This window comes from Eleginops maclovinus, chromosome 22 (genome assembly GCF_036324505.1).
Source record: "Eleginops maclovinus isolate JMC-PN-2008 ecotype Puerto Natales chromosome 22, JC_Emac_rtc_rv5, whole genome shotgun sequence".
In the NCBI taxonomy this organism is placed as follows: Eukaryota; Metazoa; Chordata; class Actinopteri; order Perciformes; family Eleginopidae; genus Eleginops; species Eleginops maclovinus.
Window position 1 is genome coordinate 6,612,506 of NC_086370.1, and position 12,726 is coordinate 6,625,231.

Consider the following 12,726-nt stretch of genomic DNA (forward strand, 5'->3'; position numbering starts at 1 on the left):
CTACTCTCTCCCCCTGTTATTTATCAGGATGTTTGTTTTGATCTACAATTGAACTACATGCACTTGTTTTAAACAGGAAAGCCTTCTTCTTCTGCAGCAACATCCTGCTTAGGTTTCTTTCCGATGCAAGTCTTGAGAGTGAGCAGACAAAATAGTCTACTATCTCATAGAGAGCACTTTGAAGGATTCTTGATATGGGAAGGACTTTTCGAATGCCCTATGGCCACTTATTAGTTATTTTGCAGGTACAATTATTGGATCCTGCTGTTTTTTGGACTCAAGCAAGCATTGGTACCTTTCAGGCACCAACCGCCCCACTTCTTTCATTTCTAATCCTGTAGTGGTCACCTGTGTATCGTTGAGCCTCCAGATCACTGCTCCCTAGATAAACTCTAAGTCTGCATCTATCTTCTTAGACTGTCTGATTAGCACAACGTCATAGAATGGGGTAGTAATCCCAGTCTGGGCCCAGGAATAGAGCGTTGGGAGGGGCCAGGCCACTGGAGAGACTGTTGAGGCAACGTGCATGTGTTGCCTGGGTAATCCTTAGTTAAATAACCCCCACTGGGCAGGAAAAAGAGGGAGGGAGCTGGGACGTGACAGCGTGGGAGCAGCTCCAGTCAGTGTCCTCCTATCACTGGGACACACTATAGCAGCCGAAGTAGGAGAGGGATTCAAAGACTTGTTGGACTGTAGGAGGACAGTACTTCGACCAGGATGAACTTTGCTGCCCAGTTTTTCTACTCGAGCTACTTGAGTGAACGACTTGAGCGTTTGTACTCACCCAGGCCTGCACTTACAGACGGAGATGAGAATGACCCCTTCTGGCAGAGGTGGGAAATTACAACATGTAGCTCCTTGGATCCTCCAGACCCCTCCTCTAACCAGCTCAGCCCAGAAGCGAAAGATCTATCCTCTGTGCTTTGTTTGGAAAAAGATTCTCCCTACATCGACTCAGCTCTTCCTTTAGTTACTTCCTTCCCTCCTCCTTATCCACTTTTTTTAAAGCATACCCTAACAAACGCACCCTTAAATCTCCAGTCTATTCCTCTGCCAGCTCCTCCTCAACCTAATCACAAAAGGAAATCAACACCACCACCCATTTGTATTCCAAATCCATGTTTGGCTGCTGAGATCCCCAAATCGAGGACTTACGAAATCCCTTCCAACTATGTTTCTCCTCAGATGGTTCTCCCAAAACCTTCTCCTGCTCCATCCAGGTCCCCAGCAGAAATGGCTTCTATCACTGTGTCTCCTTCCATCTCTTCCTCAGTTCCTTTGAGAGGAGAGCTACTCCCAACCTTCCAAGCCCTGGTAGACTTGCTCCTTCGCTTGGTCCTCTACATTGTTTTCATCTGTGTCCCAAGGTTATTCTCGATAAGAGAAAGGCAGAGAGAAATCAAAAGCAAACAATCAAAGAGGTATGGCTGTTCAAGAATCATTATGGTGCAGTACTGTGCCACTGCTTTGGGCAATACTGCACACACATCTAGGGTCACATGTAGGGTCAAAAGCGAGTTTCAGAGGTTTTCTTCGCAAACAAGGAACACCATGATTGTCCGAAAAACATTGGATGATTTTAAATGGTGAGACAAACTAAGAAAAACTACTTTCAAGAACTTTGGTATGAGTATCTTGTTTTACTGGTGTTACTTTTACTAAAACAAACTGTACAAAGCATGTAATATAGATATCATACCCATGCCTGAATGACAGAAAGACGAAGAATTGCACTTACAACAATGCAGACAAACAACACTTTTTTGCCCTCTTTGTTGGATATGCTTTTTGAGGCTCCCTAGTGGCGGCCATGTTGCTATTTTCCCCCTTTTGATGTTGATTTTGAGCTCTGCCTTTGATCAAAAGCACCCTCATCACAGGTGCAGCCTCTGACTTTTCAATCCCAGTCATGATAAGTGCACACTGAGTGTCTTAGTAAGGGACTGGAAATAACTGACAAGTGGGGCAGAGGGCAGTTATGGACCCTGTGGACGCGGTGAAAGGTCACACTCTTGTTTATGCCGACCATTGTAACATAAATAGACTGGTGTGTACAGTGAAGATCCAGACTTTGTTAGGGAGAACTGCCCCACCTGGTGGGATATTGGTATTCAAACACACTAATACCTAACCCTAAAGCACTTTCATGACTGGACTCTTTTAGTCTTTTTTAGTTACCCAGCTCTATCTGGACTAGCATGATACAGCAAACCCTGCCCATCTGAAGACAAAAAACACACACTGTTCATACCGTAGATCTGAAGACACCATGGATCCATTGACTAAGCTTTTTCAAACTTAGCTATTAACTATTTGTGATCTGCTTATGTGGCTAGGTGACAAGGTTAATCTCCATAGGGTGTAATCCTATTATTATGTTTATATTGTGTACAGTGCTTCCGTAACTACATGGTTAGAGAAGTGTCAACAATTGAGTGTGAAGTTTAATTACATTTTGGGCAATGTCATTTAAGAAATTAACAGTAAACAAGTACTCACATATTTCACTTGACTAAAAGATGCTATAAAAAAGGTAACAAGTAAAAGTATTGCCTTCAAATTGAAGAGGTAGGGCTCATTTTACTATAATGCTCTGTAACCTATGATAGCATTACGACAACCATTTGCAAAGTAACTAAAGCTTTAAATTGAGTGATACTTGTAAATGTAGTTAAGTAGAAGTATAAAGTAATATGCAGTAAGTTGGAAATATTCATGATTGTACAAGTAGTGTACAATAACCCAATCATTTCAGGTATAGTCCTTGCAGTATCCACAGTAGACTTGGAACAAAATTGAAGTATTTAAGTGAGTTATACTGTTTGATTATATTAAATGGCCATGTACTGAGCTGTTATCAACAACACCGTGCAGCATGACCCTCACATGACACCCGATGGATCATAAATGAACTGTTAGATGTAATCTATCACCGAGACTGGAAACTGGGTTGACATGAAAGGTGAATCAATTCATCTCAGACTAAGGGACATGGTGTGTTCAATTGCGGTACATTCACATACAGTTCTCTGTTTGATTTTAATTTGACTAAGTTTAGGAATGATCGGCCCATACTAAATGATATTAGGAGTAGTAGCAGTGATCACAGTTTCAGTGTATAATGTGCAGTTGGTGGATCAAGCTGTGTGAGGTGATTTGTCAAGAGAGACTTTTATTGAGGCTGGATTGCTCCTGTTTTTGTTGTTCGAATCCAAATGAAACATACATTGTTGTCATCATTGCATTTTCTACTTCTCTCTGCCCTGTCTAAGGTTGACTTTTTCTTCAATGTAGTCCACTTTTAGTCACCAAATCTTTCTGTGAAAACAAAAGTACTGAAAGTTCATTATCTCTTAATTATGTGGGTGGTAATTGGGATTAAACCTTCTCTTCTTTATGAGGGATTGTTCAAAGAGATCAACATGTTTTTGAAGATTGTTGTTTCTATTCTCTCTGCATTCAAGCACTGGGATAAGAAGGGTTGTACTTGTACTTAAACTTCCTTTGTTTCTTCTGAATCAGGTTTATGTATTTGTTAACCACAAAGAAAACACACTTTAAAAAGTGTCCTTTAGTTTTATAGACTTTCTTTAGTGACATTTGTTTCTCTGCAGCTCCATTGAAATGATAGCATTGATGAAATAAGTGTTCTGGGGTGGTGCATTTGTGTGTTTTCCGGAAAACTTTATGATCTGAGGGCTGGCTGCTGGACACCAAAACTTTTCTTTCAAGGAGCTATGAAAACCAAATTATTATTTGGTCTCGGAATTGTTTTTTCGTCTGGGTTGGATTTCTGACAACTAGAGCAATGAAAAATGCATCTGGAATCTCAACTCCTGGTCCACAAATTAACTCACTGGTCTCTGTGTGATACTATGAAAACTGTAGGTTCCTCTTAATTAAATAAAGAGTTCAGGCATGTTTCAAGGTTTTAAGGATAGTAGGACAAGGACTTAAGGTATTTCCTACCCAGTCTAGTCTGTGTATCATCATTTTGTGTTGGTACATGTCAGTTTTATCAAACGCATGATATCCCATTCAAAAACAAATTACAATATGTCTGCCTTTGGTCTTCTTTCCCAGAGATGAGTTGTGTCTTGGCCCCAGTCTGCCTGGAGGCTCTGATAAATGTGGCCACGTCAGTAACGGTAATGCAATCCGTCGATCCACCCTCATTGAACCGGAGCGGCTGAAGGACTTCGGTGAGGAGGAGCTGGTCAATGGGGATGTAAAGGTCTATGGCACCAAGTTGGTGGGGGTTCCTGCTGAGTTCGTGCTCAAGGAGCCCCCTAAAATCAGACGCATGAGTGAGTTCAGGAACAACCCCAGACCGCTTGTACCCTTCCTCCGCTTTGAGGACATCAGCGCCGCAGCCTTCAGGATCCAGACAGGGATCCAGAAGACCCCCTGCGCGGTAAGCTGGCATAGAATGACCGGAGTGAAATGGTGGGAAAGAACTGTTTTGTCTAAAAAACAATATAGTAATCTAGTTTATAGAAAAAAATCTAAAGGGATAATATCTGCAAGGAATGGATATATGGTACTAGATGAGTTACATCATTATAAGACATATATTGTCGCCCTGTCTGAACAATTATTAACACAAATCTTTGGGACTACATTTCTCTACATTGCATTTATACTAAACACTGTAAAATCTTTGTCAGGCACATGTTTGCACCAAATTACCATTGCAAAAACTGCACAGGTGTGTCATGTTAATTAAAAACACACAAAGAACTTTTCATTACATTTTGTTTTCTATTATTGTTTTTCTTTTATTTCATGTTATTTGAAATTGCTAACCCCAACCCTAACCCTCACTAACCAATACACCAAAGCAGATTCCCTGTATGTGAACACCTAAAATTGGCAATAAACCATCTTCTGAATAAATATACAAAATATGATGGTAACATTATTAAATAGACATTACTGGAATGATAGTTGCACAAACAGGGATTAAAGAATGAATAATTATAATATCTAATTACATTGTCGTAGTGGAGAAATATTTTTTAGAAGATTAGCTAAAGTTATAGTTTTGACCTTTACAGTACAGTTCAGTTCATTAAATATAGAGCTTAAACATAAAAATACTTCTTCTTTATGTGTTTGTGCAGTACTCCAGACTGTCCAAGCAGTATGGGATGGAGATATACCTGAAGAAGGAGCACCTGCACTACACAGGCTCTGTGAAGGAGAGAGGAGTCCTGTACCTGCTCAGCTCCCTCACACAGGTCAGAGGCAGAGAGAGAGGGGGAGGATGATCCCTTCCTGTCCGTCAGGTCACAGCTAGTGATCTACTATTTGTGTGCTCCTGCAGACACTGACCAATACTGACGTACAGTTACAAAAATAGTGCAGATTTAATTGGCAGTGGCCTGGAAATGTTTCCCTTAACCTGTGAGTGTGAGACTTAGTAACTAAAAAATAATTCAATCATTGTCAACCTTAGAAATGGCCTACCAGCAAAACTGTGTATTTAACTTGATTATAAATGTTGAAGGAACAAGTACACTGATGGAAAAAAGGACTTCCGACGCCTTTATCCTCGCTAGTAAAGCCATGCAAAGATCTGCTTTGTGTCAGGAAGCATCAGGGATTATGGGAACTGTGGTTTACATTTTGAGAAACACTGGCTTTACATAGAAGGCCTCATTTGGTTGAGGCCAGAAATCAACTGAGAATATCTAACTTGGTGCACTCTTAAACCTTTTAAAGGACTAGTTTGCTATTTTTAGAAATATGCCAATTTGCTTTCTGGTCGAGGGCTAATGAGAACATCATCATTAGCTTAGCATAACAATTGGAAACATAGGAAAATAGCTAGCCTTGTTCTGTTCAAATGTAACAAATTCCACTCGTATGTGTTAAGCTCACTTATTAACATTACATCTTTCTTTTTTTTATCCATCCTTAAGTATAAAATAAACCAACTTGCTAGGAAATAGTCCCGCACATAACCACTTGTAAAACAGTGGACAGAAAAGTGCAAATGTTCACAGAGGATAGAGGATTATTCGTTCGCTTCATAAATCTGTTGATGTTTGCTGTGTGTATATATGACATATGAATACATATATATGTGTTCTTGTATCCCAGGCTCAGCAGAGGAAGGGTGTGATTGTTGCCACCGACTGTAACTTCTCCATGGCCGTGGCCCACCATGCAGTGGAGCTGAACATCCCGGTGTTTGTCATCATGCCGTCATGCTGCTCCTCACCTCGCCTCCGGATCTACAGAGACTACGGTGCCATGGTTATCTCCTACGGCAGCATCGGCCACGACTCCCAGAACCACGCCCGCCATCTGGCCTCGGAAAACGGTTACCTCTACCTGGAAGAGTAAGTCTCATTTGAATTCACTGTAACATTTGACTTTAGTTTTAACATTCTCAACTAATTATATTTATACACAGCTAGAAATATGTAATAAATTCAATTAAATAAGTAGTTCACTTGTAGTATGCAGTTTAGTTTTAATTTACCAGGCACACGTTTATGGAAAGCAAAGGTGTAACTAATATGTTCAGCCACTTGATACTCTCAAAGGATATAGTATCTACACGTTCATTTTAGTCAAACAAGGCTTTAGCAATATGAGACCTTTAAGGGCAAAAAGACTCTAGCAACCCATGCAATGATAAAAACAAACTTACTGGTGAGTTGGACCAACATCCTCGTCCCGTAATATTTAGACCTTTTACCAAAAATGTGTGCCATGCCAGGCAATGTTCAGAAGAGGCGTTTTTTGTGTGTCAGAGACGAACTATTCCATTTACAGGTCTTACAGAGTAGCATAGCACACCTTTTTTCCGTCTTTGCCTTCTGATTTTCAGAGTTGAAAATGAAGCGTACCTGGCAGGACTGGGCACTGTTGGTATGGAGATCTACGAGCAAGTGTCCAAACTGGACGCAGTGGTTATTCCGGCCGCTGGACAGTATGGTCTACTGGCTGCTGTGGCTGCAGCCATCAAACACCTCAACTCCCGAACCCTTGTCATAGTAAGTAGATGCTCCAATAAGGTTGTTTAATCATCTGTATATCACTGTCTACTTAATTACAATACTGTAATGTACAAGTATATAATGTAAGTAAGTGTATAATGGGTTGAACTGTGCCCAATCTAACACCTGTTGCATTGTTCATGCTTTTTCTTGAAATAAGGCAACATTTCCATAATTCTTTCATCTCATTGCAAATAAAAATGGTTATGTGTCTGGTTTAAGTCATGTTTACATGTGGTAATATGGTGAGACTATATTGCCTTTCTCCAACAGGGAATTGAACCTGAAGGTTTCCCTCTGCTGCAACAATCTCTGAAAAGTGACGGCCCAATCAAAAACATGAACAGCAACCCCAATAAGAAACTCTATGGAGGTAAACTCAGTTAAACACGTATAAGTCAGGTGCTCTTCCTGGCTTGTAAAGAAAATACTGTAAAGTCACATGAACATTCAACAAAATGCATAATTATGTGCACATTTTTCTAAGAGAAGCTTATTGCTTTATTATTTCTCTATTGCAGATCTTATGGAGCATTCACTTGGTGATAACACCTTCGAGCTGGCAAAGAAACTAGTCGATAAAGTCATCTCTGTCAGGTACTGCACATTTACACTTTTTGTTTACCAATTTATGACTTTAGATTAAACAACGGCTGCTGTAACTTGTTTTATTTACTCAACCTCTGCCTCACAGTGAGGAAGACTCTCTGGTGGCGATGCTGCGGTTTCAGGAGTTTGAACGCTCCACTGTGGACACAGAGGGAGCCATGGGACTGGCGGCCATCTTGGCTGGAAAACTACCAGAGCTGAAAGGCAAAAGGTGTGACAGACTTGTTCATACTATTAAACCTGACAGAGCCCAAATGGGAAATTCACTGAAAAAAGTGTACTGCAGCAGTTACATTTATTCATGTTATAGCAGAACCACTATTTGAGAGAAAACAATGAGGAAAACACACAAGTGGTTCTTTTAACATTTGACCGCATATAAAACAAGCTGTGTGTGTGTGTGTGTGTGTGTGTGTGTGTGTGTGTGTGTGTGTGTGTGTGTGTGTGTGTGTGTGTGTGTGTGTGTGTGTGTGTGTGTGTGTGTGTGTGTCCTCTGTAGGGTCGCTGTAGTGGTGAGCAGTGCTAACATGGAGCTGGAGCTGATGAGGCAGTGTTTGGACCGGGCCCTGGTGCTGGATGATCGGGTCAGCAAGTTCTCCGTGCAGCTGGGGGAATATCCAGGAGAGATGGCTAAGCTGCTGGACCTCCTGTCCAGAGAGGAAGTCAGGTAGGGGCAACTTCTGTTCATTTTAAAGATCTGTTGATCTATCCTTCGCTTCACGCTGAGGTAATAATAATAATAATAATAATCATTTAAAAAAGAAATCATCTAGTGAGCTGAGTTTCAAAAAGATAAAAGAAAAAGGTTAAGAGCATAAAATGTTTAAATATAAAATGAGAAACAGTCAAGGAAATGCGGTGAGGAACAGGTGGGTCTTCAGGCTTTTCTTGAAGACTGAGAGGGATGCAGAGGTCCTTAAATCTTGGTAGCTGATTTCATAGACGAGGGCCGAGGGAGGAGAAAGCACATTCTCCATGCTGTCCAGTTTTGTCCGGGGAACAGCTAGGAGATTGGTGCTGGATGACCTGAGGGTGCGTGACGTCTTTGAATGTTGTGTACTAAGCAAGTCCTGTAGGTAGGTGGGGCCTGTGTGGTTAATGGCTTTGTAGACCACGGTGAGGACTTTGTAGTTGATCCGGTGGGTTACGGGGAGCCAGTGGAGTGAGTATTGGGGTGATATGTTCTGATTTGCGGTCCATTTGAGGTCCAATCTGTTTTATGTTAAGTATCTCTTGATGCCACCTTTTACTCCTTAATGTATTCGTCTGTTTCCTCCAAGGTTGTTGGATGTCTGCCAACGGAGACAAAGTGACAAGTCAGACCTCTTCAAGGCAACGGTATGCAACTAGATCTTTGCTCTGTACATCATAACTTTTTCTCCTCATCCTCAATCAGTACATTTTCTTCTCTGTCATTGCCTTGAAGTTCATGGCTTTCAGATAATGGGACAGATGAGTGTGACTCAGAGGGTGAAAAAATACAATTTAAGTAAAAAGAAATTGATATCTATGCTGATTTTTCTAGATTGTGTATCCAGTATGAACCTACTGTACGCTTACACTGCAAGGAACAGTCATTCTAAATAAGAAATAAGAACTTATTCTTACCATCAAAAGTAACGTGCCCTGTATCAAAATCTGAATATGAATAACCGAGGAACATGAGTAAGCATAGACCTAGTCTCCTGGTTTGTTATTAAAGCCTCTGCAATCTACACTGACATATCCGCACCATTGAGTTCATCTTTCCCCTTTGGTCCCAGGCAGTGTCAAAAGGTGAAGGTGTTGCATAATTCACCCACTGACCTAAATCTAGGGTGCGTGATATCAGAGGGCTAACTGTGTGTGTGTTGGCAGGTGGAGTGTGTGGTGGAAACCAGGGATAAGACACAGAGCATTCAGCTACGCAAGGTCCTAGCTGAGCGCTACCCCTCTATATGCTGGCTGGACCGATGATGACAACACAACATGAACACAAAGACTAGGAAACGGAAAAATAACATTATGTGACACATTAATAAAATGAGAGCTGTCGTGCATACACACCCTGTAACATACACTACTACAATATATGAACTCTGTTGTAGGAATATCATTAAGACAGTGGGTAAGCAAACCTAAGTGTATACAGTAAAGCCTTGAGATTATGTAGAGAATGCTATTCATATAACTCCAATTATGCTGCTATTGTTCTTTAATTATGCCCCTGTGTAATTATGGTAAAGTGCATAGGCTGTATTCAGAAGATGAATATAAGACTTATAGTCCACAGAGCCAAGCAGCGAATAGTTACTCCTTCTTAAAGTAAGTACACACTATGCAACTTCCTAAAACACCTGCATCAAATATGTATTTTTCAATCCGTGTTGTTTTTTTTGTATATAATTCTGTGTTTATTCTGCCTGAAACGAGTACAAATTGTAAAAAGTGTTCTCCAAATAAAGAATTGTCTGTCTATGACTTGATTTGGTAGTTTTCTAATGTTTGGGAAAATATATATAATTTTCAAATATTTTTGCTCTACTTGTTTCTCTTGACGGTTGGTGTAATCTCTCAAGGAATAAATGAAGCATGAAGAGAAAGTAAGTTGTTTCTTTGCTGCCGACTCCTGATTAATAGCTGTGGATTGCTGTAGTAGAGACGGGGCTATTTAAGACAGGCTAATGCTCTTACGTTCATAAGCAGAGGACATTGTGACACTGTTCTACTGCTTCATTCAACGTCACACTTGTAAACGTATGGAATATGTTTGCCAGTTGCTTGAAACACAAATTCAAATGAAAGCTTATCTTGCATAATGTTCTCATATCTCAAATTACAAGTATGCTTTTTTTGTGTATTGTGAATACATTACCCCAAATGTTTCCAATAGTTTTTTAGCAACCTTTATTTGAATCAAGTTTATTGGTCTAGATCTGGAACTACTGGACTGCCTCAATTTCACTCAACATGTCAACTTCCCCACACACAATCATGGCCACACCCTGGACTTGGTTTGCTCTACCGGGCTCACATTCCAACAACTCTCCAGCATCAACCTCCACATCTCCGATCACCTGGCTATCACCATGGACATCCATCTCCCCACCCCCCTCCCCAAGATCAAACGCACAATATCCTTCAGAAACCTCAAATCCATCTCCCCCCAAGACTTCTCAGCCTCTCTTTCCACCATTCTGTCCACCTTCCCTCCCCCGCTGTCCACTGACCCCGTTGACCTCGTTAACTACTACAACAAATCTCTCTCCTCCTGTCTTGATCAACTGGCTCCCATCAAATCCAAATCTGTCACATTCACACACTCTGCCCCCTGGTACAGCCCTGATCTCCGCCACATGAAAACCCGCAAGCGCCAACTCGAACGTCTCCATAAAAAAAACGGTTTAACAGTCCATCTCCAAGCCTACACAGATCACCTTCTACAGTACAAAGCCGCCCTCAACACTGCCCGCTCCGCATACTACTCAAACCTCATTCACACCGGCTCAAACAACCACAAGGCTCTCTTTTCCACTGTTAACAAACTTCTAAACCCCATCGACAACATCTCGAACTCCTTTACCGTAGATAAATGCAATTCTTTCCTCTCATTCTTCCAAACCAAAATTGATACGATCTACAGTTCACTAACCGCCTCCCCCACCCCTCTACCCTCCGCACTCCCATCCACCCCTCTTACCTCCATACCCCTTTCCAAATTCACACTTACCTCCCCGGCCGACCTATCCAGAATCATCTCAACCATGAAAACTTCTACCTGCACATTAGATCCCATCCCATCCTCTCTTGTTAAGTACTGTTTCCCCACCATCGCCCCACTTATTTGCAAAATCATCAACTCCTCCCTCAGCTTTCCCTCCGTTCCCCCTTCACTCAAACTAGCTGCTGTCACCCCCATCATCAAAAAACCCGGTCTAAACCCTGACATCATGAACAATTTCCGGCCCATTTCCAACCTCCCATTTCTGTCAAAAATACTGGAACGCGTCGTTGCCTCTCAAATCAAATCCCACCTCAACAATAATGACCTCTTTGAACAATTTCAATCTGGATTCCGCACCCAACACAGCACCGAAACCGCCCTCCTCAAAATCACAAATGACCTCCTTCTCTCCTCCGACTCCGGCCTACTCTCCATTCTCATCCTCCTTGATCTCTCCGCCGCCTTCGACACCATCAACCATTCTATCCTACTCTCCCGCCTGAAATCCCTTCTCAACATCACCGACACTGCCCTCACCTGGTTACACTCCTACCTCACTGACAGAAAACAGTTCATCTATGTCAACAACTGCTCCTCCACAACTGCTCCCCTGTCCCAAGGCGTCCCCCAGGGTTCTGTGCTTGGTCCTCTCCTCTTCATCGTCTACCTCCTTCCCCTTGGCCAAATCATCCGTCGCCCTGGTATCCATTTCCACTGCTACGCTGACGACATCCAACTATACATTTCAACAAAATCCATCACCCCTGTAACCCACTCCATCCTGTCAAACTGCCTTTCGGAAATTAAAACCTGGATGCAAGAAAACTTTTTACAACTAAACTACGACAAATCTGATATGATCCTCATTGGTCCAAATTCCCTCACCCAAACAGCTCAAGATTTCCACCTCACTGTCAACAACTCTACACTGTCCCCCTCCCCCCTCTGCCGCAACCTTGGTATCATCTTCGACAATAACCTCAGCTTCAACCATCACATCAAACAAGTCACCAAAACAGCCTTCTTTCACCTCAAAAACATCTCCCGCCTCCGCCCGTCACTATCTTTCACTGCCGCCGAAACCCTGATCCACGCCTTCATTACATCCCGCCTCGACTACTGCAACAGCATTTTCTATGGTACAACCTCCAAACTCCTCCATAAACTCCAATACATTCAAAACTCCGCCGCCCGTCTTCTCACCCACACCCGTTCACGCGATCATATCACCCCTGTCCTCCAGAACCTCCACTGGCTCCCCGTCCCTCAGCGTATTCAATTCAAACTCCTCCTTCTCACCCACAAAGCCCTCCACAACCAGGCCCCCTCCTACCTCACTGACCTGCTCCACCACTACACCCCTCCCCGTCACCTCCGCTCCTCTGATGCCAACCTCCTCACTGT

General features: G+C 42.2%; 1 protein-coding gene across 2 annotated transcripts; it reads left to right on the top strand.

Annotated features, from left to right (window-relative positions):
* Positions 1-595: 595 nt before the first annotated feature.
* Positions 596-10,079, top strand: LOC134858391 (L-threonine ammonia-lyase). 2 transcript variants are annotated; one of them, XM_063874246.1, is made up of 11 exons: positions 596-833; positions 4,084-4,414; positions 5,124-5,240; positions 6,106-6,347; positions 6,842-7,007; positions 7,284-7,383; positions 7,532-7,607; positions 7,705-7,830; positions 8,119-8,286; positions 8,900-8,957; positions 9,477-10,079. In XM_063874246.1, the coding sequence occupies exons 1-11, from the start codon at positions 718-720 to the stop codon at positions 9,573-9,575; spliced, it is 1,599 nt and encodes a 532-aa protein (XP_063730316.1). In that variant the 5' UTR covers positions 596-717; the 3' UTR covers positions 9,576-10,079. The 2 variants fall into 2 exon arrangements, with proteins under 2 accessions (XP_063730316.1, XP_063730315.1); XM_063874245.1 differs by lacking the exon at positions 596-833 and adding an exon at positions 842-1,421.
* The last annotated feature ends 2,647 nt before the right edge of the window (positions 10,080-12,726 follow it).

Bases quoted from the DNA above. Each gene is read 5' to 3' on its own strand.
- LOC134858391 (XM_063874245.1), top strand. From the start codon at position 1,186: ATGGTTCTCCCAAAACCTTCTCCTGCTCCATCCAGGTCCCCAGCAGAA. The intron at 6,348-6,841 runs GTAAGTCTCATT...TCTGATTTTCAG, and splicing joins GGTTACCTCTACCTGGAAGA to AGTTGAAAATGAAGCGTACC. The intron at 8,958-9,476 runs GTATGCAACTAG...GTGTGTTGGCAG, and splicing joins CAGACCTCTTCAAGGCAACG to GTGGAGTGTGTGGTGGAAAC.